This window comes from Chinchilla lanigera, unplaced genomic scaffold, assembly GCF_000276665.1.
Source record: "Chinchilla lanigera isolate Chin_1 unplaced genomic scaffold, ChiLan1.0 scaffold00113, whole genome shotgun sequence".
Classification (NCBI taxonomy): Eukaryota; Metazoa; Chordata; class Mammalia; order Rodentia; family Chinchillidae; genus Chinchilla; species Chinchilla lanigera.
Window position 1 is genome coordinate 256,341 of NW_004955514.1, and position 25,493 is coordinate 281,833.

Sequence of the window (25,493 nt, forward strand, 5' to 3'; positions counted from 1 at the left end):
ACACCCCACATTGTACATGCCATGGCCCAGATACACACCATATGCCACACATGCCACAGCACAGAAACACACCCTACACTGCACACACCATGGCACAGAAACACACACCACACTGCACATGCCACAGCACAGATACACACCCCATACCACACATACCACAGCACAGATATACACCTCACACTGCACACACCACAGCACAGATACACATGCCACATTGCACATGCCACAGCACAGATACACACCCCATACCACACATACCACAGCACAGAAACACACCCCACACTGCACACACAACAGCACAGATACCCCACGTTATGTACACCACAACTGGATATACACTACATACCACACACACAGCAGCACAGATACACACCACATATGCAGCAACATAGATACACACCACACAGTGCACACACCATGGTACAAGGTCACAGCACACACCACACACACTACAGCACAGATACACACCACACACTGCACATATCACAGCATAGATATATACCACACACTGCACATGCCCCAGTACAGATTCACAGCACATATACACATATACCACACATGCCACAGCACAGAAACATGCCCTACAGCAGAGAAACATGCCCCACAGTGCACATGCCACAGTACAGATACACACCCCACACTGCACAACCTAAGCATGGATGTACACCACATACCACACATGCAACAGCACAGATACACACCTCATACTGCATAGCTTATACATGGATACACACTGTGCACACCACACCACAGATACACATGAAACACTGCACACACCACAGCATAGATACATACCACAGCAAGTCACACACCACATACTCCACATGCCAAGCACAGATACACACCCCAGCATGGATACACACCCCACACTGCACATGCAATGGCATAGATACACACCACACACTGCACACACCACAGCATAGATACACATCACACACTCCACCTGTGACAGCACAGATACACACACCACACACACTCCAGCAGATACATACCCCACACTGCACATGCAATGGCACAGATACCCACCACACTGCACATACCACAGCATAGATACATATCACAGCAAGTCACACACCACACACTCCACATGCCACAGCACAGATACACATACCACACACACCCCAGCACAGATTCACACCACACACTGCACATGCAATGGCACAGATACCCACCACACTGCACACACCACAGCATAGATACACACCACACACTCCACCTGTGACAGCACAGATACACACACCACACACATCTGACAGCACAGATACACATGCCACATTGCACATGCCATGGCACAGATACACACCTCATACTGCATACCTTATGCATGGATACACACTGTGCACACCACAGCACAGATGCACATGAAACACTGCACATACCACAGCATAGATACATACCACAGCAAGTCACACACCACACATTCCACATGCCAAGCACAGATACACATACCACACACACCCCAGCACAGATACACACCCCACACTGCACATGCAATGGCACAGATACACACCACACACTGCACACACCACAGCATAGATACACACCACACACTCCACCTGTGACAGCACACATACAACATCGCTTATCTCCACGCCAGTCAAAAGACCACACACAACTCACATACAATAGCACAGATATATACATAAACTGTACACTTACACCCACCAAGCACTACCTATTTTGTCACCCACCATCCAAAATCAGTTCACAGAGAAAAACTGGTCACTCACCACACACACACTCAGACACAAAGTACACAGATCTGACATGCACACTCACCCTGCAAAGCACACTGCCCATTGTCTGTGCACCACACAGCTCACACCCTGTATGCTCATATCCACGCAGGCACCACACTGCCAACACCTGCACAGCTTGCAAAGGGCTGGCCCGGCTCAACCTCCATGGTGTCCTCTGCCACCACCAGCCCCCTGAATGGGTTAGAAGGTAGTGTTGGGATCGCCACCCCGTGCTCCCATGGAAAACTCCTCTGTGGCACAAAATATCTTTTCTCTTCAGTCTCACAAATGGCACTCATCTCCAACCTTACATAAATCAGCACCTTCCCTACGCCTAAAAGGAGCAACTTCCACATGCTTGTAAGAATCTCTTGACAGCGTGTGGTTGCGCACACCTGTAATCCCAGCACTCAGGAGGCTGAGGCAGGGAGATCGTTTCAAGTTTAAGACATATGAGCTCAAGGCCAGCCTGAACGGCATAGTGAAACCCTGTCTCAAAAAGACAAAAGAAAAAAAAGAAGGAAAGAAAAGAAAAAAAATCTCTTGACAAGTCTGCAGTCTTTCTTGGATCTCCTAAGCTAGCAAATAATTTTTATTTTTATGCATATTAAGGTTCACTTTTTGCAATGTAAAGTTCTATAGGTCTTGATAAATGCAGAGTGACATATACCCATATTGCAATATTATAAAGAATAACCTTTGCCCTAAAATCTCCCTGTGCCCCCCATACTCATCCCTCCTTCCACCTCCACTGAACCCCCAAAGAAGCTGCCTTCAGTTTGTCCCCTCCAGAGTGCTGGGCAGTTAGAACCGCATAGAGCACAGCCTTTCCACGTTGGCTTCTTTCGCTTAAGGATATGCTCTGAAGGTTCCTCTGTGTGTTCCTGTGGTTCGGCCACTTTTTTCTTTTTTATTGCTGAATAATACTGCTTTGTCTGGATGTACCAAGCTCTGTCTATCCATGCACTCACTGAAGGACAGGTGGTTGCTTCTGGCGTGGGGCGGCAATGAGTGAAACTGCTGTGAACACCACTGTACGCGTTTACAGCCAAGGTGTATGACTGCCTGGTCTGCTGCTTAACTTAGTGAGGCACTGCAGCGGGGCTACACCGCCTTCCTCCTCTGGAAATGAATGCGAGATCCCCGCCAGCACAGTCATTCCGCGTTAGTCAACCTGATGGGTGTGTGGAATTTTATATTCCGTGACGGCTTAATTCACAGCCCTCTAATGCCAGCCGGTGCTGCACCCCTTCTCATACGCCTGTTTGCCTCTTACACATCTTGTTCTTCCTTTAAGTGTTCAGACCTTTGGCACTTCTGTATGTTGCACTGTTTGTGTCCTCATTATTTATTTTTAAGGTTTATAAAAATATTTTCAATACAAGCCCCTTATCAGAAATGTTTCAAAAATGTTTTTCCCCAGATGTGCCTTATCTGTTTGTGTATTTGGCAAAACAGAGGTTTTAATTTTTAATAAAATCCAATTCATGATAATTTTTCTTCATGAATTAGATTTCACAAATCTAATTTTGAGTTTGAGTACCTAAAAACTCATTGTAAAACCCTGGATTTTCTCCTATGTCATCTTCCTGAAGTTTTTCAGTTTTATATTCTACACTTAGGTCTGTGATTCACTTTGTGAAAGTTGTGCAGCTTTGCTCTTCTTCAAAGGTCCATGGACTGTATCTGTCTGGTCTATTTCTGGGTCTTTCTTCTGCCCTATGGATCTGTCTGCTCTGTCAGCAGTACCACATTTCTGGATTACTGTGGCTTTACAGTAAGTCTTGAAGTCGGGTAGTATCAGTTCTCTGACTTTGTTCTTTTTTTTTTTGAGACAGGATCTCACTATGTAATTCAAGCTGGCTCAAACTCCTGTCAATCCTCCTGTCTCAGGCTCCCGGCATGTGCGATCATGCCTGGCTCTGACTTTGTTCTTTTTCTTCAGTATTGTGTTTCCTTTTCCTCTCCATCTAGCTTTAAAAGCAGTTTGTCAACATCCATAAAATAGCTTGCTGGTATAATTTGGAATGTGTTAAATCTATAGGCCATTTTGGGAACAATTAAAATGAGTCTTCCAGTCTACACACACATAATGCCTACTAGTTTAGATCTCTTATTTCTTTCATCAGAGTTTTCTACATATAGATAGACCCTACATGTATTTCATTAGATTTATACCTACATATTTTTCATTTGGGGGCAGTAGTGTAAGTGGTGTGGCGGTCCTACTTCCATGCCCCAGGTGTTCATCACTGTTATGAAAAAAGTGATCCACTATAGTAACCTTGTGTCCTGTGACCTTGATACAATCTCTTACTAGTTCCAAGTTTTCTTAGTGATTTCTTAGTGTTTTCATGTCATAGACAACCATGTCATCTGCAAAAACAGCTCATGTCTTCCTTCCCAGTTTTTATGCACTATATTTTCTTTTCTTGTCTTGTTAGACCAGCTAGGATTTCAAGTAGAATCTTAAACAGGAGTAGTGAGAGAAGACATCTCTCTTCAACCCATTCCACTTTCTTTTTAGTATCAAGGATTGAACCCATTATCTTCTCACTGAGCTACATTACCAACACTTTTTAAATTTTCTTTAAAGACAGGGTCTTTTTCAGTTACTAAACTACCCAGACTGAGCTCAAACGTGTAATCCTCTTGCCTCAGCCTCCCAGAGTGCTAGGATTATAGCCATAAGCTGCATGCTCAGCTCATCATTAACCATGATGCCAGAATAGGGTTTCTGTAGAACTTTTTTGTCTAGTTGAGGAAGTCTCCCCTATTTCTAGTTGCTGAGGGTTTTTATTCTGAATGAGGACTGTATTTTGTCAAATAATTTTTCTGCAATGATTGATAAGAGCATGTGACTTTTTAGCCTATTGATACAGCAGATTACACATTGCTTTTTAAATGCTGAATCAGGCTTGCACACCTGTGACAAATACCACTTCTTCATGGGGTATTATTGTTTGCATATGCTGTTTGACAGGTTTTCCCGCGTTGTGTGAAGAATTCTTGTATCTGTGTTCGTGAGCTGTGGCACTCTGCAGTTATTCTTCCTCTAACCCTTTATCTGACTTTGCCATTGGGCAATGGTGGCCTCACAGAATGATGGGGAAGTGCTCCTCACTCCGGCACACAGGGGGAAGGCCACGTGGCTTCTTCAGTGTTGTCACGATGAGGAGCACTGTGATCCCAGTGGTGTGGAGTTTGTCCCCACATACCAGGCAAGCAGGTGGCAGCAGCAGATGCCTGACATGTGTCCTCTGATCCATTCAGCTTTGATGCCGCCTGCCTGGAGACCCGGCCCCACAGACCCCACCACCACTGATGCCAGCTGCAAACACTAGGTTGTTTCACCTGAGCTTCTGACTGGGCGGCTATAAATCATATTTATCCATTTCCTGTCGCTACCACAAAATACCTGAGGCTGGTGCTTTATACAGAAAAGAGGTTTGCATATCTCACAGCTGTAGAGGCTCGAGAGTACGGTGCAGGCCTCTGCTCGGCATGGTGATGAGGGCCTATGACAGATGCCGTCACAATAGTGGCTGCATGCACAAGAGTGGTCACAGGGTGAGACAGAGAGGCACTGTGGAACTCACTCACTCCGCAGGACCAGCATTAATCCCTCCCAGGACAGCATCCTGACAGCCTAATTACCTTGTACCACCTCTTAACACCACCTGATGGGGACCATCTTCCAACACACGAACCTCTGGGGGACACACTCAAGCCAACCCTAAGCCAGCACTGGGCTCCCAGCATCGCTTTTTGTGTCCAATTCATTTGTTACAGCGACTCCCAGAACTTGGGAACACTTGTGTTTCCCAGTTCGCTATAAAGAGCATCACAAAAGGCCTGGCCAAAGACAAGCGCTGGCAAGTCACGGGGCCGCCCTTCTTCCTGTGCACGCCCAGCTCTCAGAACTGGGTTTCACGGGGCTTCGCTGTGTGGCCGTGACCAGTGGCACCCCTGGCCACATGACTTCCCGGGTGGTGACCTGGTGTCTTGGTCACTTTTCTCTCCTTGCTGAGGCAGAAGACTCAACACCCAAAATGAAGGAAGGAAAGATTTATTTAGCTTATACTCTGTGGAGGTTTCAGTCCATACTCGGCTGGCTCCGAGGCAGAGCGGCACATGCACAGGGCAACCATTCGTGGACGGGGAAGACAGCGAAAGCAAGAAGAGCAAAAAGCGAGGAGCAGCAAACAAGCCTCTTCCCCTCCCTCCTATTGTTAGCAGTCTGCCCCCGCCCAGGAGGGTGTAGCACTCACACCAACTCCACGCCCTCCTCCTGCACAGGCTCAGGATGATACAAAGTAGGGACCCTGCTGAGTCACTTAGTTACCCTTCTAAACTTCTCAAAATAACACAGTGAACATTAGCCAAACCTCTAGGCTCCCCAAGTTGACACAGTGTATCAACCGTAACATCTGGGCTGTATTTAATGCTTGCTGCAGCCTCAGCCCTTGTGCTTGGTCATTCCTGTCTCCTCCCTCTTGCTTGGCCTGGGCTGAGCGTGGCCTTAGCAAAAGGCCTGTATCACTCCCCATCTGGAGGCTGGAAGTCCAAGGTCAAGGTGCTGCCACCAGAGTCTGGGGAAGACACCATCACTCCTTCACATGGCACAGAGCAGCAAGTCCTTTCTTCCCCTCAGTGAGCACACTAAGCCCACGGCGGGGCCTCAAGGCCTGATGTGACCCTAATACCTCCTCCAGTCTGTATCCCACAAACATCGCCTTGGCATCAGGGCCCAGCGTAGGGCTCTGGGGGACACTGCTTAGCTGCAGCATTTCTCTTGCTGTCTTTGGTTTGGGTTTTGATTTATGGCTTTTGCAGGACGGGGTGAGTGGCAGCACTGGGACAGAACCAGGACCCTGTGCGTGCAGGCAGGGGCTCTGCATCTTGCCATCATCAGGCCCCCACCAGCTTTTTCTTGAATAGTTGAGGCTGGCTGTCCTTTCGCTGGAGCCTGGAGATGGGCACAGCCGGGTGCAGCTGTCCTGGGCTGTCTGTCAGGGGTGTGTTGCTGGGCTGAGACCTTCATGGTGTTTCCTGGTCCTTTTTCCTCCCTCTGGGTGAGGTGGGAAGGCTGGAGCTAGCTGGCTGCCTTTCCTCAGGTAGACATGACAGCACTAGGGAGAACACTTTGGATGTATTTTAGAAATTTCCCCTCTACCTGCTGGTATCAAGAAGGGATTTTTCTCAGATTTGTAGCTTTAGGGCCTGCCAGGCCCCTGGAAAGAAAATCCTCAAAAGCACAGCCCCGAGTTGGGCCATGGCCTCTCTCTGTCCTCTCAGTCTCTGGCATCCATCCACACAACCCTTGTCCTCACCATGAGTGCCTGAGGGTGGCTCTGGGTGAGCTGGCCTCCCATGACTGTCACCTGCCTCTCAGCTGGGGACCTCAGTTTTCAGTGGGTCTAAGGTGATAATTCTTCATCTATGTCCTGGTAGACTGAGATGTGTTTGCAACTGTTGCTGAGCCTACCCAGAGGTTTTACCCCTATAAGCTGTCTGTGGAGAGCTCACCAGTCCCAGGTCCCTGCATCAGCAGGCATTCTCACTTTGCTCTCTAAGGCTCCCTGGTGTCTGGAGAGATGCGCTGTGCTGCTTTTCCTAGGGTAACTAGGCAGATGCAACCTGGAAAGATCTTGCTGTCCGGGCCCACAAACACCAGGGTGGGAGCCCAGAGAGAGCCCAACTGAAGCCCCAGGTGGCCCCAGACCCAGGCACCCTGACATCACCTCTTTGGAGAGGAGACAGCAGCCAGGCCCAGCCCCAATAGCTCAAGGTCAAGGCCACCCTCGCACCCTAGACACCACTGCGGGGCAGGCCTGGGAGCTTGCACTTGCCCCCTCCCGTAGGTCTCACCAGGCCCCTGATCCCTCCAACAACCACATCACCGGGGGACTGGGTTTGCTCTCCACCTGGGAGGTCCACACCCACGTCCTCCCCACTGAGCCCAGCACCTCAGCATCCCTCGCCTCACACACCCTCAATCTCCCCGCTCAGCAGTCAGAGAACTGTGTGTGGTTCTCCCAGCCCTAGCCCAGCAGTGAACAAACCAGCACTTCAGAAACTAAGGCTGAAGGCTGGACCCGCCCCAGGCTGAAGGCCTCATGCTCACTCTGCGGGAGTTTGACAGCTACTTCTGATTCAGCCTGTGCCAGGTGCAGGGAAGCCTGCTTCTGAGGGCTCTCCTTGGGCAGCTTTCCCAAAAACCTGGCTCAAAGGAAACATGGGCCAGCTTTGCAGCTCCTCCTGGGAAGAAGCCTTCGTAATGGACAGGACAGGCCAGCCTGCGGCTCACGGCATTGCCTGAGCTCAAACTTTGCCTTCTTTTCCCTAGAGCTGCAGAAGAGCCAGTTAGCAAAAGGTAAAGCTATTCTCCACGCACTCACTCCACCCCTCCCAGTCCCCAAACCGGCACTGGGAGGTCAGTGCCTGCCTTGTCCTCATCTCCTGCCTGCCCAGAGGGGCCCTCTGAACAGCACCTCCGCTGCTGGAAGTCCTGACCCATCTGGAGGTGCCTGCTCCACTCCGGTTCAGCAACTGGGGGTCCCTGGGGAGGTCTGCGGCCTCTCGAGGTCCTGCCCATGAGTCTGGGACTGAAGACAACTCACCCCAAAGCTCCGGGGATGGAAGTGGAAAGAAACTGCAGCCTTCGCTGCAGAGCTCACTTCTGCTTGGCCGGAAGTGGACGCGCAGGGGTCAGGAGGCAGCAGAAGTGACTAGAGGTACCAAAGGGCCTCTTTCGGAGCCCACCACATGATGCCCTCACTACGGGGGGTGTCCTGGTGTCCACTGCTCTTCCCTAGTAAATATCTTAAGACCAGAGGCAAGGGTCGGTGTCAAGGAAAGAATGAGAGCACGTGAATTGAAATTTTGGTCACTTTTCCCCTGTACGTAATGCCTTAAACTACAGTTTTAGGCAATTTAATTCATGAAGATTGAACAGTCCATATTCAGTGGTTCAAGAGTACTGGCAATAACAATGGGCACATCCCAGCCTTAAAAGACCTCAGGGTGCAGGTCCGTGGACACATTCAGCGTCAGGAGACAGCGGGCTCCAGTTCTGTGAGGAACCTTCAAAACAGTTCTCTTGTCAACCGGCCTCCTGTCCTCGCAGTTGGATTCCTCAGGCTAGTTTCTTGAGGGCCATTGGATATTGTCCTCATTCTTCCCCCTAAAGCCTGAAACCACCACTGCCCTGCATCTTGGGATCAACCCTTTGGGGCTCACACCAACCATACCTGGTGATGCTCTGAGGGACACTAGAACCCAGGCACAGACTCTGGAGGCCTGAGCACCTGCCGTGGGTCCAGAGGTCACTGGGGCAGGAATAGAGAGGCCAGGTCCTTCCCTCTGGCAGGTCCCAGCCTCCTTGACCTCTGCCTGGCTTCCCCTCAAGACATCCTGAAGCCTTTCTCTGTAAGTGATGTCCTTTTCCATTAAGTCAGCTTTCCCTCCCAAGGTCTGCACATCTCTATGTCATCCGTCCCCAAAACCACCCATGCCCAGGTCACTCCCCACACTGCCCAGGTTTGGCTGATACAGGGTGGGTGTGCAGGGACATGGACAGAGGGTCAGGGTCCACAGGGTCACTGATAGCTTAGAGGCTTGAAGACGTGGAGAACGTGGCCCACACCTGGAAAAGGGCGTTCACCCCTTGGCCCTACACATCTTGTCCCATCAAGTACTGGCACCTGACTTACTGTTTCCAACATTTTTCCAGATTTATTCTGCTATGAATTGACAAATAATAATTGTACATACCTTGGTGCACACCAGTAATCCCATACCCTAGGAGACCGAAGCAGGCAGCTTTCGATTCTGAACCCAGCCCAGGCAACTTAGTGACTTAAGGGGACCATATCTCAATTTCTTTTTAAAAGAGCTGGTGTGGAGCTCAGTGTGAAGGTGCTGTGTTCAATCCTCAGTACTATACACACAAAAGAAATTGTACATATCTACTGGGTACAATGTAGTGTTTCAATACATATATGCTTATGGAATAATTACATCAAGCTAATATATCTAATACCTCATATATTTATCATCCCTTCTTGGTGAGACCTCCTAAAATCTTTTTCTTTTAATATGTAGAGTGTTAGCCAGGCATGGTGGCACAAGCCTGTAATCCCAGCACTTGGGAGGCTGAGGCAGGAGGATCATTGCAAGTTCAAGACCAGCCTTGGCTACAAAGTGAGCTCAAGGCCAGCCTGAACTGCATAACGAGACCCTGTCTCAAAAAGACAAAATAAAGGGGGCTGGGGATTTAGCTCAGCGGCACAGCACCTGCCTGGCAAGTGCAAGGTCATGAGTTCGATTCCTGGTACCAGAAAAAAAAAAAAAACATAATAAAAAAAGACCAAAAAAAAGTAGAGTGTTACTAATCACCACCTGCTGTGCTTAGACCACCAGAATACTGCTCCAGCCTAACAGATGTATGCCAGCCTTTTCTACTCTCCCTACTCTCCCTTTTCCACCAGCCCCCACCACCCTGGCAACCATAGTTCTCTGTTTTGATGAGTTCCGCTGTTCCAGATTCCACACATAAGTGAGACTGTGTGGAATCTGTCTCCTTGTCCCTGGCTGATTTCATCTAAGGATACCCAGAATAGTTCCACATCTCGACCCCTGTGAACATTCGCCACAGTGAACACAGATGTGCAGTTCTCCTTCCCACGCTTCAGCTCCATTGGGACTCACCCAGTAGCAGCAGTTCTGGATCACAGGGCAGGTCCATTTCAGTTTTGTGTGAGAAGCCTCCACACCAGTTTCCAAAGCAGCTGTGTGATTTCCATCCCCACCCACAGGCCACACGGGCCCCTCCACATGTGCTGGCCAACCCTTGTCTTTCATGTTTCTGAAGCAGCCAGTCTAGCATGCACAAGGAGATATCACTTTGTGGGTTTCCCTTGCTTTCCGCTGATGGTTAGACATTGATTTTTTACAAAGATGCCCAGAATATACAATGGGGAAAGGACAGCCTTTTCAATAAATGGTACTGGGGAAATAGCTACCCACACACAGAATAAAAATGAACCCTGGCCTCAACTATTAAGAATGTACTCAAAATAGACTACAGATTTAAACCTAGACTTGAAACTACAAAACTACAGAAGAAAACAAAAGGCAAATTTCCAACATTTCAAAATCAAGTGATTTCTCACAAGAATGTGGGTTCCTAGTGTCCTTAAGAGGCTGGGATTCTCGAGCAGCCAGGCTGCTCACCTTGTCTAGATGCCCTTTCCCGCAGGGAGCCAAGTCTTGGCTTGCAGACTGTCCTTGGTCTGAGTTGGGACTAGCCTGAGGTAGGACTGATCCTGAAATAAGGACGGGGTGACCTGCATGGAGAAAAAAAGAGGGCTGGGTCAGGGATGCGTGGGCAGGGTGGGTCCCTGAGCTTCCTCTGATCTGCGCAGTGGACATGGTAGGCATCTTTCCAAGTGGACATAGTGTGTATGTCTGTCCCTGGTGGGCACGGCATGTGTCTGCCCTCAGTAGAGGTCGTGTGTCTTTCCCCAGTGGATGTGGTGTGTGTCTGTCCTCAGTGGACATGGTCTGTGTCTGTCCCCAGAAGGCATGGCATGTCCCACCATGGACTTGATGGTGGGTGCTTTTGGTCTCATTGGCAGTTGCTGCTCAAATGTGAAGGAATTCATGCTCCTTTCCCTCCTGAGCCGCCTACGGCAGAGGGTGGCAGGACAGGTGACAGCGCTCACACTCAGTATGGCATGGGCAACAGGTGGGCTGTCCTGAGTTCCTAAAGGGGAGGAAGGGGAAGTTCCTAAAGGGGATGACAACTGGGGAACAGTCAAGCTTGAGTGCTGCTGGGAGGGGTGCATGGCACAGGTAAACACGTCATCCAGGGAGCAGACTCACCCACAGCCTCAGCTCCTGGACGCTGGCAGGGGTGGGAGCATCCTGCTACGGTAAGGGAGCCAGGGGCAGGAGGGCCCTGGTGCGTGGGTTGTGGGGAGGCCGAGTCTCCACGGCCTTTCCCTCCTCTGACAGCAGAGCAGAGGTTGCTCCAGAAAGGGCTGCAGGAAAGAGTCAAGCAAGGAAATATGAGGAAGGGGTTTGGGTTGGTCCTGGGCAGGGAACATTGCAGTGCAGAGAACACACACTGTTGGTGAGGTGTCCAGGGCACCTGTGTTAGAGACACAGGGCCAGGCTGGTAGGGAGAAACCTGGCCAGACCTGGAGCTCAGCAGGTGCAAGGACAGGTCTGGGCAGGGCCATCCCAGGGCTCTGTGGTGCACACCTGTCTTGGTTACTTTCTTATTGCTGGGACAAAATATCCAACAGCCACAAGTTAAAGGAGGAAAGCTTTATTTTAGCTAACAGTTTGTAGAGCTTTCAGTCCATATTTGGCTGGTCCAAGGCAGGGAAAAATGGCAGAAGGACAACACAGAGGAGAACCAGTCCATGGCAGGGCAGAGAGGAAGCAGCCAGCACCAAGCCTTCCTGTCCCCTGTTAGTCCATTCACCTTACAAACCTATTGGTTGGTGCCACTCGCTCGCAGTGTGGGCGTTCCTATTGTCCACACCCAGAACTATGCTAAACCAGTCAGTTGGCTAATTTAGTTATCACACACCCTTAATCCATATTCATACACACTAAATCCAGCCACCTCTCAAAACCCCACCTGTGAGCACATGTGGCCTGGGGGGAGAATCTAGATACAAGTCACTCCAGTGCCTATCACACATCACCCTCAGATGCACTTTGCAGAGATGTAAAAGGGCCTGACATCCAACAGACAGTGATGTTAGATCCTCAGTCCCCAGCTTCTCACAGGTTGTACAGCAGCCAGGTGGGGAGTGGGAGGTCAGGTTTTTGACTTTCAATCTCAGAGCAACTCTTTCAGTTTTCACTCATCATTGACCATGGGTCCAGCACTAAGCAACAGTGGAGACCCGGCCAAAGTCAGCAGGCCTCCATACCTAGCAGCTTCCACCAGGGCCCCAAGGCCAAGGAGCAGGTGGTCTCATGCAGTGTGCACCCTCAACCAGTGTCCTTGGGGCTGCACATCCAGACACTGTGGCCAGATGCCTGTGAGCTAAGCATGCTGGATGTACATGGCCCCTGCTACTGCCATGACAAGACAGGTGGGAGCTTTGGACTACCACATGCCACCTCTGCAGGTGCTGCTGTGGTCAGCCAACAAGGTGTTTGAGGAGCTGACAGACATCGAGCGGCAGTTCCACAAGGCCTTCTACACCGTGCGGGCCTACCTGAACTGTGACCGGTATTCAGTGGGGCTCCTGGACATGACCAAGGAGAAGGTGAGGCTGTGGGCTCCAGGAACACCCAGCCTGGCTACAGCTGGCCAGCCTCCTCACTTTCCTCTGCTTGGCCCAGGAATTCTTTGACGTGTGGCCTGTACTGATGGGAGAAGCCCAACCATATTCAGGCCCTCGCACACCAGACGGCCGGGTGAGTCGGGGGATATGGCTCCAAGCCTGGCTTCTCTGCTCCAGTTCTAGGGGCAGAGGGAGGGCAGAAAATAGGGCAGACTGGGTGCTGTTTCCATCTCCTCCTGTCAGAGTAGCAGCTCAGGGCTGTGCTGGCCTCAGCAGCCTTCCCTGTGTGGACCCAGGGAGTGTGCAGGGCAGGTGGAACACAAAAGGAAGGCAGATCTGAATCTGAGGGCCCAACATGTGTTCATGTGGGGGCGCCCATCTTGTGCACACATGTGAGTGTGTACATGTGTGCATGTGGATGTGGCTGCTCATGGGTGGTGTGTATGATGCCCTGGGTGATGTATGTGTCTGGGGATGGGTGGCTCTCACCTGTGGAGGAGCAGACAGGGAGCTCCATGCTGACGTGCTGTTTCTAGGAAATCGTCTTCTACAAAGTCATCGACTACATCCTCCATGGCAAGGAAGACATCAAGGTCATCCCGTAAGTGCTGGGGCTTCACAAGCTGCGTCTCCCAGGTGCCTGGGTGTGGCTCTGGGGATGTTGGTGGGGTCTTCCTGGCCTAAAGCCCCTGTACTGTGGGGAAGGGAGGCACTTCATGGGAGGAGAGGGTGAGGGTGACCAGCCTGAGGGATGGACAGCCAAGGGTCAGGTGAGCCCCAGGTGCCCTGTCTGCTCCATGGGCGTGGAGGCCCTCTGGTCTTGGCTGGACCTGACCTCTCCACAAGTGGGATCTCTGGCAGACTCACCCCTTGGAGATTCCATCCAGAGCTCAGGGCAGGGCTTGGCCCTAGAGGGCATGGTGGAGGAGGCTGTATGGCCAGTGATCTCATTACCCGTGAGCCCGTCCAGCACCCATCCCCAGGCCCCAAACGGGCAGGAAGATCCAGGTACCAGGCCTGAACTTGAGGAGGGCTGGGGTCACCAGGCAACTAACTGACGCTAAGTCTGGAGGCACTGAAGCCACAGGAACCCCCATAGGGAGCACATACTGGGGCGGGACAGCCTCGTCCTCTGGCTTCTCTACCCTCCCTGGGTTCCCAGTCCGGACCCTTCATCTCCCCAGAGCTCAGCGGATGGGATCAAGCCCCATACTGACCCTCTGCCTCTCTCTCCAGCACACCCCCGGCTGATCATTGGGCCCTGGCCAGTGGTCTTCCAACCTACGTGGCAGAGAGTGGCTTTGTGAGTGCCTGGCCCCTCCCCAGCCTGCACCCACCCCTGCACCCCACACCCTGCCCACTGCCAGCACAGACAGCTTTGCCCATCAGAACTGTCTCCTACGAGCCACACCAGGCTGCCAGGGCGTGGATCACAGTGTACCGCCAGCCGCTCTGGGTGATACATGTCTCCTTTTCCAGATCTGTAACATCATGAATGCCTCCGCTGACGAGATGTTCAAGTTCCAGGTATCTGCTCACTCACCACAAAGATCGTATGCTTTGCTTAGGAAAGAAAGTATTGTGACTCATAAATCGTGGGCTGAATTAGATTTTGCTGCTTAAGAAACAACCTTGGTCTCAGTGAATGATGATGAGAAGGCTGTGTTCCTGCTCATGGGTCGCAGGAGGACTGGGTTCGGTGAAGGGTCAGCTTGTCCTCTCTGGGCTTAGTAATCCCATCTAAGTTCAACTAGTCCTGCTTGGCCCCCACAAGGCTCTAGAGCCTCTTGCTCTACCTGTCTCCGCCAGGGATGTGGTGCCAGGGTGGCTCTGGTGGCAATCAGGGCACTAGTGAGAACATGCTGTCCTGGAGGAATGGTCCACGGTCTACATTTCACTGTCCGGGATGTGGGAGGTGGGGCTGACTACACTGTTCAGGGCCCAGTACAGAGGAAGCGGGGAGGCCCTGGGAACATCAAGAGGAGGACAGGCCAGGAACATAGCTCAGCGGCACAAGCGCCTGCCGGGCAAGCAAAAGGTCCTGAGTTAGATCCTGATACCAAAGAAAACCCAAAAAGACAGCATGGGACTCTCCTGAGGGGGCTTCTGTGAGGTGGCAGCCCTCATGTGCCCTAAAGCCAGCACTGCCGAGACATCTCTAGTGGGAAAGGTTGCCACAGGCAGCATAGGCACCAAGTTCCTAAGCAGGGGGTGGAGAACCAGGAAGACCAACCCAAGCCACGGCCTGAGAGCTGAAGAGACGGAGCCCACTGCCCCGAGAGCCCTGGCCAGGCCCGGGCAGAGGGACCTCAGCTCCACCCTGCTGCTGCAGGAAGGGCCACTGGACGACTCTGGCTGGGTCATCAAAAACGTGCTGTCCATGCCCATTGTCAACAAGAAGGAGGAGATCGTGGGAGTGGCCACCTTCTACAACAGGAAGGATGGGAAGCCCTTCGATGAGCAGGACGAGGTCCTCATGGAGGTAAATGCTGGCTTCACAGGCAGCCCTGCAAGCTGGTGCAGGATTCTGGGGGTGGTCCACATGCATCAGGGAGCATGGGGACAGGATGCTTATGAGGCACTGCCCCTGGATGTGCGTTCAGAGGCCCTCGCTGAGCTGCAGAAGGCCTGGGGACTAGGAACTTGCCCAAGCCACCAGGCAGGTACACAGCAGGTGATCACCAGTGCACTAAGCGCATTGTGGTGACACTGCCACCCACCCTCAGTCCCTGACGCAGTTCCTGGGCTGGTCAGTGCTGAACACGGACACCTACGACAAAATGAACAAGCTGGAGAACCGCAAGGACATTGCACAGGACATGGTTCTGTACCACGTGAGATGTGACAAGGACGAGATCCAGGCCATCCTGGTACAGCCCCTCTGTCTGGGGGAGGGGGGAGCCCAGCGGTAAGGACATGTCCCTGGGGCCCAGTGGCCGGGCCCAGCCCTGGCCCCTGCTCTGTCTGCCCAGCCCAGGGACCTTCCTGTGCCTCAGCCTCAGCTCTGAAGGATGTGACCGAGCCTTCTGGGTCCACCATGGAGTCCCATTGGTCACCCACAGGCAGGGCTGGAAACAAGGAGAGGGAGCCGCCAGTGCACAGGCCATGTCCATAGGAGTCAGAATGCCTGGGCCAGGAGACACTGTCCTTCTGGACCCAGAGGCCCCTCACCTAGCGTGCTCATGGGGTAGAGGGGACACTGTCACCATGTCACATCATTCACCCAGTCCCGTAACCCACTCTTGCTGCCTGTCAGCCAACCAGGGAACGCCTGGGGAAGGAGCCCGCCGACTGCGAGGAGGAGGAGCTAGGAAGAATCCTGGTGAGACTCCATCTCCTGTCCTGGGTAGACACCTGGCACTGCTGCGGTGGCATGGAGGGTGCCTGGCACTGTATGTCTTCTTGTGGTGTTGCTGTGGCTGATGGGCATGTGATGGTGCTGCTGTGCTCCTGGTTCTGAGCATTTGTCTGAAGAGTTGACCTGGTATCCACCCACCTGTCCCCATGTCCTCTCCAGAACCACCCACTTCTTAGTCTCTTGGGCACCATTTGGACCAAGTGTCCACCTGTGCTGTCCCCTTTAGGAGGACCAGGTGCCTGTGAACCCCAGTGTGTATGTATCTGTGTGCCTGTGTACACACACAAGTGCATTGTGTGTGTTCATGTGCTCATGTGTCTCCCAGTGGATGTCACAGGACCAGCTTGGCAGTGTGATGTCTCCATCTGCATTGCCTACGTGCCTTAGCAGAATGCTTGGGCTATTCTTCTTCCCGTGGCCTCTGAGTGCGTGAATGTGCTCACTGCTTTCTGGAAGTCAGCAGTGTCAGGGCCATGTGTGCCTGTATCTAGGGGGTGTGTCTCTGTTTCTCCAACACCACTCTGTCCGTCTAGCCACGCAAGTGCTCATGGGGTCACTACCTAAGAGCAGAGAGGAGGAGAGGCTGAGGCAGGCCATGTAGTGTATGGGCCACAGGCTGCAGTATCAGGAGGGCAGACATCGCCAGAGGTGCAGAAGCATCTGGCTGGACAGAGGACACAGAGGAGAGAGGACAGACAGGTGGCAATGCAGTGGGCCTAATCCCTCAGCTCACATCCCCACAGAAGGAAGAGCTGCCTGGGGCCACCAAGTTCGACATCTACGAGTTCCACTTCTCTGACCTGGAGTGCACCGAGATGGATCTGGTCAAGTGTGGCATCCAGATGTACTATGAGCTGGGCGTCGTCCGCAAGTTCCAGATTCCCCAAGAGGTGGGAGATGTGGTTGGGGGCCCAGATCCCCTGAGGGGTTGGGGGATGCGGTTAGGATGAGGGTGCCATTTCCAACTGAACATACTCATTATAGAACTACTATAAACAGCAAATATGTCTAGAACAAGTGATTAGATGGATGAGAGAGTGGATGAGTGGACAGATGAGTGGGGGGAGACGAATGGGTGAGTGGACAGATGGGTAGGTAACTGATGGATATGAAGTTAGATTAACAGGAGTTCCAGATAATCCTCATTATGTGTGCCATCGGGCAGTAATGATGGGGTTGGCACGGGGTCCAGAGGAAGTTAAGGCAGCCACTACCCAAACAGGAAACACATGGCATCCTCTTGGCTGGCCAGAGGAGTCCCTCGAGACCCCATGGGAGTGGCTCCTGCTCTGGCCCTGGCTCTGCCCTGCTCTACTTCTGTGCTGCCTTCCCCACAGCTCAAGGGAGCAATAGATCCTCTTTTCTCATGTTCCCCAGAAAACAAGAGGGATGGGCTGTAATTTCTCAAAGAAATGTTATTAGATATTAAGGGAAAACACAAAATAAAATTGTGTTAAAAATACTAACAGAATAAAAGATGGTTCCAAATAATTTTCTGACCCTCAGTATGACAATGGAAGCAATAGGAGTCTCCCGGGGGCATAGTCTCTTGCCCAGAGATTACTATCTGCAGAGTCCCCCTCCTGCCCAAAATCAGACCCATGCAAACGTCGCCTAAAACTGATTTTTTTCCTTAAAATATCACACATCCTGGAAGGAAGGGTGGTGCACACCTGTAATTCCAACACTCCAGGAGGCTGAGGCAGGAGGATATAAGTTCAAGCCAAGCCTGTCAACTTAGTAACTTAGCAAGCCCTGCCTCAAAATAAAAAATAACAAAAGTTCTAGGGATGTAGTTCAGTGCAAAGGCCCTGTGTTCAAGCTCCTGTAATGAAAAAGAAAAAGAAAAAAAAGCACAGCCCTGGGGTTCTCTTTCCAGATTGGGGCAGGGCCAGAGATGAGGCCCCAAATTCTGAGCACCTGAAGCTGCTCTACCTGCCCAGCTCCAACTCCCTATCAGCCCCACCCAGGAAGGGTAGGCCTGAGCCTGGGAACCAGAGAGACAGGGAGGCGGGGCCAGAGAGACTGTCCTGCAATTCAAACCACATGAGCTGGTATGGACTCAGAGGTTGGCTATCTTCTGCCCCTAGGTCCTGGTGCGGTTCCTGTACTCTGTCAGCAAAGCCTACCGGAGAATCACCTACCATAATTGGAGGCATGGCTTCAACGTGGCCCAGACCATGTTCACACTGCTCATGGTTAGTGATGGGCGGGGTAGGCTCATGCAGAGCCAAACAAAGGCCACATACAGAGCCATGGTGCCACATACTCGGGGGCACACACAGAGCTGTAGGGACATGTGTAGGACCGTGGGAAACAGATCAGGCCACACACGGGGCCACAGGGACACACACAGGGTCCCTGAGCCACACACAGAGCTACAGGGCCACAGGCAGGGCCATGGTGCCACACAGATGGGCCCAGAGCAGGGTGCGAGCCAGCCTTAAGACCCCAGGAATGCAAAGATTCTGGCTCTCCAAAATGGGTGAGGCACCCAGGCTAGTGAGGAGCAGGTCCTGGCCTGGGGACCTGAGCACCCCTGGCCCAGGGGGAGCCATGTGTTCCTGTCACTACAGACCGGCAAACTGAAAAGCTACTACACGGACCTGGAAGCCTTTGCCATGGTTACAGCCGGCCTGTGCCACGACATTGACCACCGCGGCACCAACAACCTGTACCAGATGAAGTAGGCACCTGCTGGGGTCAGCGGGGTCACGGCCTTGGGTCAGGGTGCAGGGGCAGGCTGTGGGTGGCCCTTCTGACTGTCCAAAATGAAATCTGTGACAGGTCCCAGAACCCCCTCGCCAAGCTCCATGGCTCCTCAATTTTGGAGCGGCACCACCTGGAATTCGGAAAGTTCCTGCTGGCTGAAGAGGTCCATATCCACTCTGGGCTGGGTCCTCCTTTGGGGATTATGATCACTAGAGGGACCTGTCTATCAGTGAGGACGGGACAGGCCTGTGGCCAGGAAGGGGTTGAGGATGGCTGACAAAGCACAGGGGACGCCACGTGGAGAGGACACCATGGGGCAAGGAAAGCTGTCCTTGTTCTGTCCTTCCCGGGCTTTGAGGCAAAGTGCCATGGGTGGGAGGTCCTGGCCCAAGAGCCCCAGGCAACAGGGACGCCTGCCCTGACCTGGGCTGACCGCACGGCCCCCACAGAGCCTGAACATCTATCAGAACCTGAACCGGCGGCAGCATGAGCACGTGATCCACCTCATGGACATCGCCATCATTGCCACAGACCTGGCCCTCTACTTCAAGTGCGTGCAGGGATGGGGCATGGGCAGATGGGCAGACAAGTGCATGGCCACACTGGAAATGGTGACCCTCTGCCACTGTCCCCACCCTATGCCCAGAAAGAGGACAATGTTCCAGAAGATTGTGGATGAGTCCAAGAACTACGAGGACAAGAAGAGCTGGGTGGAGTACCTGTCCCTGGAGACCACACGGAAGGAGATTGTCATGTGAGCACGTGTCCCCTTTAGGAATGGCTTCTAACCAGTTTGGCACACGTGGGGACTTCCCCGTCCTCACTTACCCCAGTTTCAGGGAAACAGGGCAGGATTTGGGGACCTCAGGTTGCAGTCTTTGGTGACCACAGCCACACAGGAATGGCCCTGGCCCTCACCCCACCATGAGAACTGTGGCTCTGCCCTCTCTGCCTACAGGGCCATGATGATGACTGCCTGTGACCTGTCTGCCATCACCAAGCCCTGGGAAGTGCAGAGCAAGGTCAGGACCATCGGGTGTCCTGACCCGAGTGCCCCGCCCAGGGGGGTCACAGTGTGGAGGGACCACACGCCTGCCAGGTCCCCCTCCTGACACCCTTGTGTGCCCCCAGGTCGCACTTCTGGTGGCTGCTGAGTTCTGGGAACAAGGTGATTTGGAGAGGACGGTCCTGGATCAGCAGCCCATTGTGAGTGCTGCTTCCAGGGCACCAGACCCACCTCAGCACTCACAACCAGGACTGATGGTGGCCGGGCTTCTGGGTGGCGCTGTGGAAAGAAGGTGCAGGTGATGCCTGCATCAAGGAGGCTGGAGCAGCCAGGCTGCTGCCAGTCCAGGAGCCCTAGGACAAGCCCCAGCAGGCAGGAGGGTAGTCGGGCTGGGATGGGGGTCCAGGCCCTGTGACACCTCCCTGTGTTTCACTATAAGCCCATGATGGACCGGAATAAGGCGGCTGAGCTCCCCAAGTTGCAGGTCGGCTTCATCGACTTCGTGTGCACATTTGTGTACAAGGTGGGTACCTGGCATCCGTGCTGACCTGGCAGTAGCTGGGGAAGGGTGCAGGGGGAGCCAGTACAGTCCTTGCAGGAGGAGGGACACTGTGTGGCCACACACCAGGCTGACAGAGCAGGTAGGGGGATGCCAGGGCTCCCACCCAGCCTGCTTTGCATACTTACCTTCACCCCTGGTGCTTCCGGCTGGTGCTTCCCAAGCAGAAGTGTCCTCATACACCTCCCAGTCACCCACCCATGGCCCAGGGCATATGGGCCAAGGTGTACCTTGCTTAGGATCACCTGGAGGGCAAGGGCAGGCCTCGTTTGGCCTGTGCCTGCTGGGGTGCCTGCCCCATGGGACCTGCAGCTGGCTGGGGCCCCACCCCCCACCAAACTGAGTTCTGTTGTCTGTCCCCAAGGACACCTGGCAGGAAGTAGCAGGGGACGCACGGTAGGGACCTGACTGCAGAGCCCTGTGTAAGGCCCCACAGGACACCTTGGCTCATGGGAGCCAGGCCTCTCTGGTTGCTCTTGGTGGTGGTGACTGACCCACTCTCCTGGGAGGACGCTGTCCGGTTCTAAGTGAGATTTGTGCTGAGCAGCTGCACAGGCAGGAGCAAGGACATTCTCTCCTGGTGGCCACAGGTCATGGCCACATGCATGCCTCCTGCTGCCTTCTTCTCTCCATCTACACTGTGACCCGCACGTGTGATGGCTTGTGGTGGGCACATGCTGTGACTTGACATGTTACATGATATGTGCAAACGTAGCATTGCACTGAGTGATAGGTGTGTGTGTGATGTGCATGAACATGACACATATATGATGCCTACACATGTAGTATGTGTATGGTTTCTGATGTGTGCGAGGGGTATGATGAGTCCACACTTTGTGTGCACACATGATCTGTGCATCTGTAGTGTATACCACTGTATGCATGTGCACACAATTGTGTGTGTGAACATGTAAGGGAAGCAGGTAGGTCCTGCTTCTGCCTGCACCCACCTCTTGGACAGGAGCCCATCAGCAGTGGCCTAGCCCTTCTGACATGGACATTTTCTGCCCTGTCTGTATCACAAGCACACACATCCCAGGGCCCAAGCCTCCCCTTTTAGGGCTTTGCTGGGAAAGGGACATCTCAGAGGTCCCCATGGTTGAGAGGCCAGGTGGGGTAGATGGAGGCCACCATCAAGTCCTCCAGGAACAAAGGGACAGGCCTGGCTTCTTAATCTCCCCCAGGAGTTCTCCCGTTTCCATGAGGAGATCCTGCCCATGTTCGACCGCCTGCAGAACAACAGGAAGGAGTGGAAGGCACTGGCTGATGAGTATGAGGCGAGAGTGAAGGCTCTGGAGGAAGAGAAGAAGAAGGAGGAGGACAGAGCAGCCAAGAAAGGTCTGGGCCCTTGCCGAGGCCTGGAGCAGGCACTTTGTTAATCAAAGCAGCAAAGAGGCCAAGCATATAGCTCAGCAGTGCAGGGCTTGCCTGGCCAGCGCGAGGTCCTAACTTTGAGTCCCATTACCAAAAAAAGCAGCAAAGTGGCAGCAGCCATGCAGCAGTTAGACCTAGAGAAAGGCAGAGTGACACTGTGCAAGCAGCCTCTTCCCACAGTTGAGACCCAGGCTGCAAAGACTCCTCCTGCTCTCCAAGGAAGAGTCAAGCTCCCCAAACCCTCCCCAAGCACTTGTGTTCTGACCACAAGTGGAAATTTCTAAGTATTTTTGGAATATCTACCCATCACTCCATGTCACCCTAAGAAACAAAACTACAAACCTAAAACAAAAAACAGTAACCAAGGCCAGGCATGGTGGTGCACGCCTGTAATCCCAGCACATGGGAGGCTGTGAGTTCAAAGCCAGCCTGGGCTACATAGTGAGACCTTGTCTCAGAAAAAAAAAAAAAAAAAAAAAGTACCAAGCTACCCCAAAACAGAAAAACAAGCAAGCACCATATTGTCCAGAACCACCATTTCCACCCTACATCATGGGGATGTGACTCAGCTGGAGTCAGTGCACCCCCAAATCAGAGTCCCAGTGGCACTGCCTTGCTCTTGTCTGTCCTTCCCATCCCAGTTTGGTCTTCTGCTGTTGCCTGCTTTCCCTGCCACTGGGCAGGAGGCCAGCGTGAATAAGGCAGCCTCTGGGTTGCTGGAGGCAAGACTAACAGTAATCAGGGCACAGTGTCAACACAGGCTAAAGCTCTAAGACAGGCTCAGCCCAGCTAATCGGCTTGGGCTGGGTATGGACCACAGTCGGCCCCCTGTCCTGCAGGGGCCAGCAGAGGACACATGGAGTGCAGGGAGAGAAAGTGCTTGCTCACTGTCCATCTTCTCTTGCAGTGGGCATGGAAGTTTGCAATGGCGGCCCAGCACCTAAGTCTTCAACCTGCTGTATCCTGTGAACCACTGGCTCCCCACCACCATGCATCTGCTGGACTTGGGCTCTGCCTCTGGTTACGTGGTATATGAAGCAGAGGAAGTGCTGGGCATGGTGGTGCACACCTGTAATGCCAGCACTCAGGAGGCTGAGGCAGGAGGATCGCCGCAAGTTCAAGACCAGCCTGGGCTGCATAGTGAGTTCAAGGCCAACCTGGACTACATAGCGAGACCCTGTCTCAAAAAGAAGGAGGGAGGGAGGAAGAGAGGAAAGAAGGAAGGAGAGCAGAGGAAGTAACCAAAGATAATTTTGGATACGTTAAATTTTTTAAGGTTTGTTTTTATGACCTAAAGCCAACTATAACTTCAGTGGTGTAGCATGTTTGGTTTTTTTGGATAGTTCCCACAGGGAGATCTGTGAACAGGGTCTGTGAAGTCAGAAACCTGAGGGGAGACATTCAGAACAGCATGTGTACATATGTACATATATGTAGATAACGTCTATCCCATCTGCTCTAGTAAACATGCCCAGGAATTCAGAATAAAGAAAAAAACAGATCTCCCATTTTTTATGCGATGGAATTATTGTGGTGGGCTCGCAGTGTTGGACCCATCAGGAAATTGTGCCAAAAGGTCTGTTTGTGGCAATGAAGCTGTCAGAGGGGGGTCAGTAATAAACCCTGAGGTGGGGCCTGAAGCTGGCAGCGCTGCACGAGAGCTTTGCTTAGAGCACCTGTCACCTCCATTGACGATACTGGTGAGCCCAGAGAAAGAGGCATAAAGTCCTGCTGAACTTTACATTTGCCTCTGAAAGGGTTACCAGCTGGTGAAAAATAACATCCTTCTTTGAGACAAGTCTCATTACATAGCCCAGGCTGGCCTTGAACCCTCAATCCTCCTGCCCAAAATAGGAGTTGACACACATGAGCACCAAAGCATTTGCTACTTTCAGGCTGGACACTTCCCCGGGTGGGGTGAGGGGGCAACAGCTAGCACAAACACCTGCTCGCAGCAAGGGGGAGCTGGTTTAATCCTCACCTCACCTCACCTCAGAGACTTCTGATACAAGAGCCCAAGACTGGGACCAGGAGCCTCAAGGCTCCAAGGGACCCTGCAGCAACTACTGGGGACCCACAAGCTGGGACAACAACCTGGGGTGCAGGCATCATTTTCACCCACAGAAACCAAAAGGTGCTTTAAAATGTTTGAGTGCTGTTTCTCTTCACATTTGCAAATAAACTCACTTTGCAAACAAAAACTGGGACCTAAGCATAGGAAATCTGCTCAAGGCACACAGCTAGGAAGCAGCAGCATCCTCCTATTCCACTCCAAACCCCCAAACCAGGACTGGTTTGCTCACCACCAGCAGAAGCCCGCGAGCCCAACCTGGTGAGGGACAGCGGCTTGGCACACACCCCAGCCCACCTAAACAGCCAGTGTCAGGAGGTGGTCAGTCTCAGGGCCACCATGAACACCTCCCCAACATCCAGGAAGGGTTGAGAGCTGGGGACACAGAATCCACCTTCCCCGTGTAAGGTCATGAGCCCATCCCACCCCCACCCCCACCCCCATAGCCTCCTCTGCCTGCCCAGGGACCTGGGCTGCTGACAGAAGCGCAGACTCAACAGCACCTGGGAGATGGGACCCGCTCCCTTACATCCCAGACCCCGCCACTGGACACAAAGTAGAACAGGCATTGTGCCTGGAGTTTGTGAGTTGTATTTTGGGTCTAGGGTGGGTAATGCTCCTTCATTCCTTTGGAATCTCTCCCAGCCCCCTGCCCTGAGAAAAGCGGCACAACTACTGAACTAGGGTCCAGGAAATGGATAGCTTGGGGCAGCAATGCCAGGGAGCCAGAGCATCATGTAACTTGGAAGCTTTATTAATCTGCTGGCGCTGGGGCAATGCGAACTGCGGGCACCTCTCACTTCAGAATGCTGTCATCCCGGGCTGAAAGGTTAAAAGAAATACTGTGTTGCAACTTATGAAGCCATCAGGCCACCTACAAGGAGCTCTTCAGAGTTCCAGCTTTAAACATATCAGAACCACGTGCAAGAGAAGCCGTCACACGGGCGACCTGAAACTCCAGGAGGGCGGGAAAGGGGTCAGCAGAGGCAGCTGACAGCCTCAGGGCGGTGCAGGCACTGCCGGTGCAGCCCGGGGCCTAAGCTCCCCCAAAGCCAACTGCGACGCCCCCGAAGCCGCTCCCGGGAGGCCGGCCCACCCCTTCCCCCGCAGCAGCCCTTCGCTCCCGAACGCCTGGGGGCAGGCTGCTCCGGGAGGCGCCCTCGGTACCTTCCGCCAGCTCCCTCTCGATGCGTTTCAGCTCATCCTGCCTCTTCTTCTCCTCTGCGGCTACCCTCCTCTCTTCCTCTGCCCGCGGCTTCAGGTAACCTGGGGGTGGGGTGGCACTGAGCTCCCTCCCGAGACGCTGGGTTCAGGAGCCCGTGCTGGAGGCCGCGACCGCACGCGCTGGCTCCCCGGCCCGCC

General features: G+C 52.9%; 1 protein-coding gene across 1 annotated transcript in view; it reads left to right on the forward strand.

The window, feature by feature from the left end:
* The window catches only part of Pde6b (phosphodiesterase 6B, cGMP-specific, rod, beta), a 44,449-nt gene extending 21,369 nt beyond the window's left edge, over positions 1-23,080 (forward strand). Inside the window, exons 4-22 of the mRNA XM_005408671.2 lie at positions 12,893-13,033; positions 13,110-13,184; positions 13,588-13,652; positions 14,288-14,354; positions 14,531-14,578; positions 15,384-15,533; positions 15,778-15,921; positions 16,308-16,373; positions 17,153-17,299; positions 18,500-18,607; positions 18,986-19,095; positions 19,197-19,284; positions 19,571-19,671; positions 19,768-19,875; positions 20,080-20,143; positions 20,253-20,327; positions 20,567-20,650; positions 21,871-22,024; positions 22,968-23,080. Coding sequence (XP_005408728.1) covers positions 12,893-13,033; positions 13,110-13,184; positions 13,588-13,652; positions 14,288-14,354; positions 14,531-14,578; positions 15,384-15,533; positions 15,778-15,921; positions 16,308-16,373; positions 17,153-17,299; positions 18,500-18,607; positions 18,986-19,095; positions 19,197-19,284; positions 19,571-19,671; positions 19,768-19,875; positions 20,080-20,143; positions 20,253-20,327; positions 20,567-20,650; positions 21,871-22,024; positions 22,968-23,029 — 1,857 coding nt within the window. The 3' untranslated portion in view covers positions 23,030-23,080. The remainder of the gene's footprint in view (positions 1-12,892; positions 13,034-13,109; positions 13,185-13,587; positions 13,653-14,287; positions 14,355-14,530; positions 14,579-15,383; positions 15,534-15,777; positions 15,922-16,307; positions 16,374-17,152; positions 17,300-18,499; positions 18,608-18,985; positions 19,096-19,196; positions 19,285-19,570; positions 19,672-19,767; positions 19,876-20,079; positions 20,144-20,252; positions 20,328-20,566; positions 20,651-21,870; positions 22,025-22,967) is intronic.
* The last annotated feature ends 2,413 nt before the right edge of the window (positions 23,081-25,493 follow it).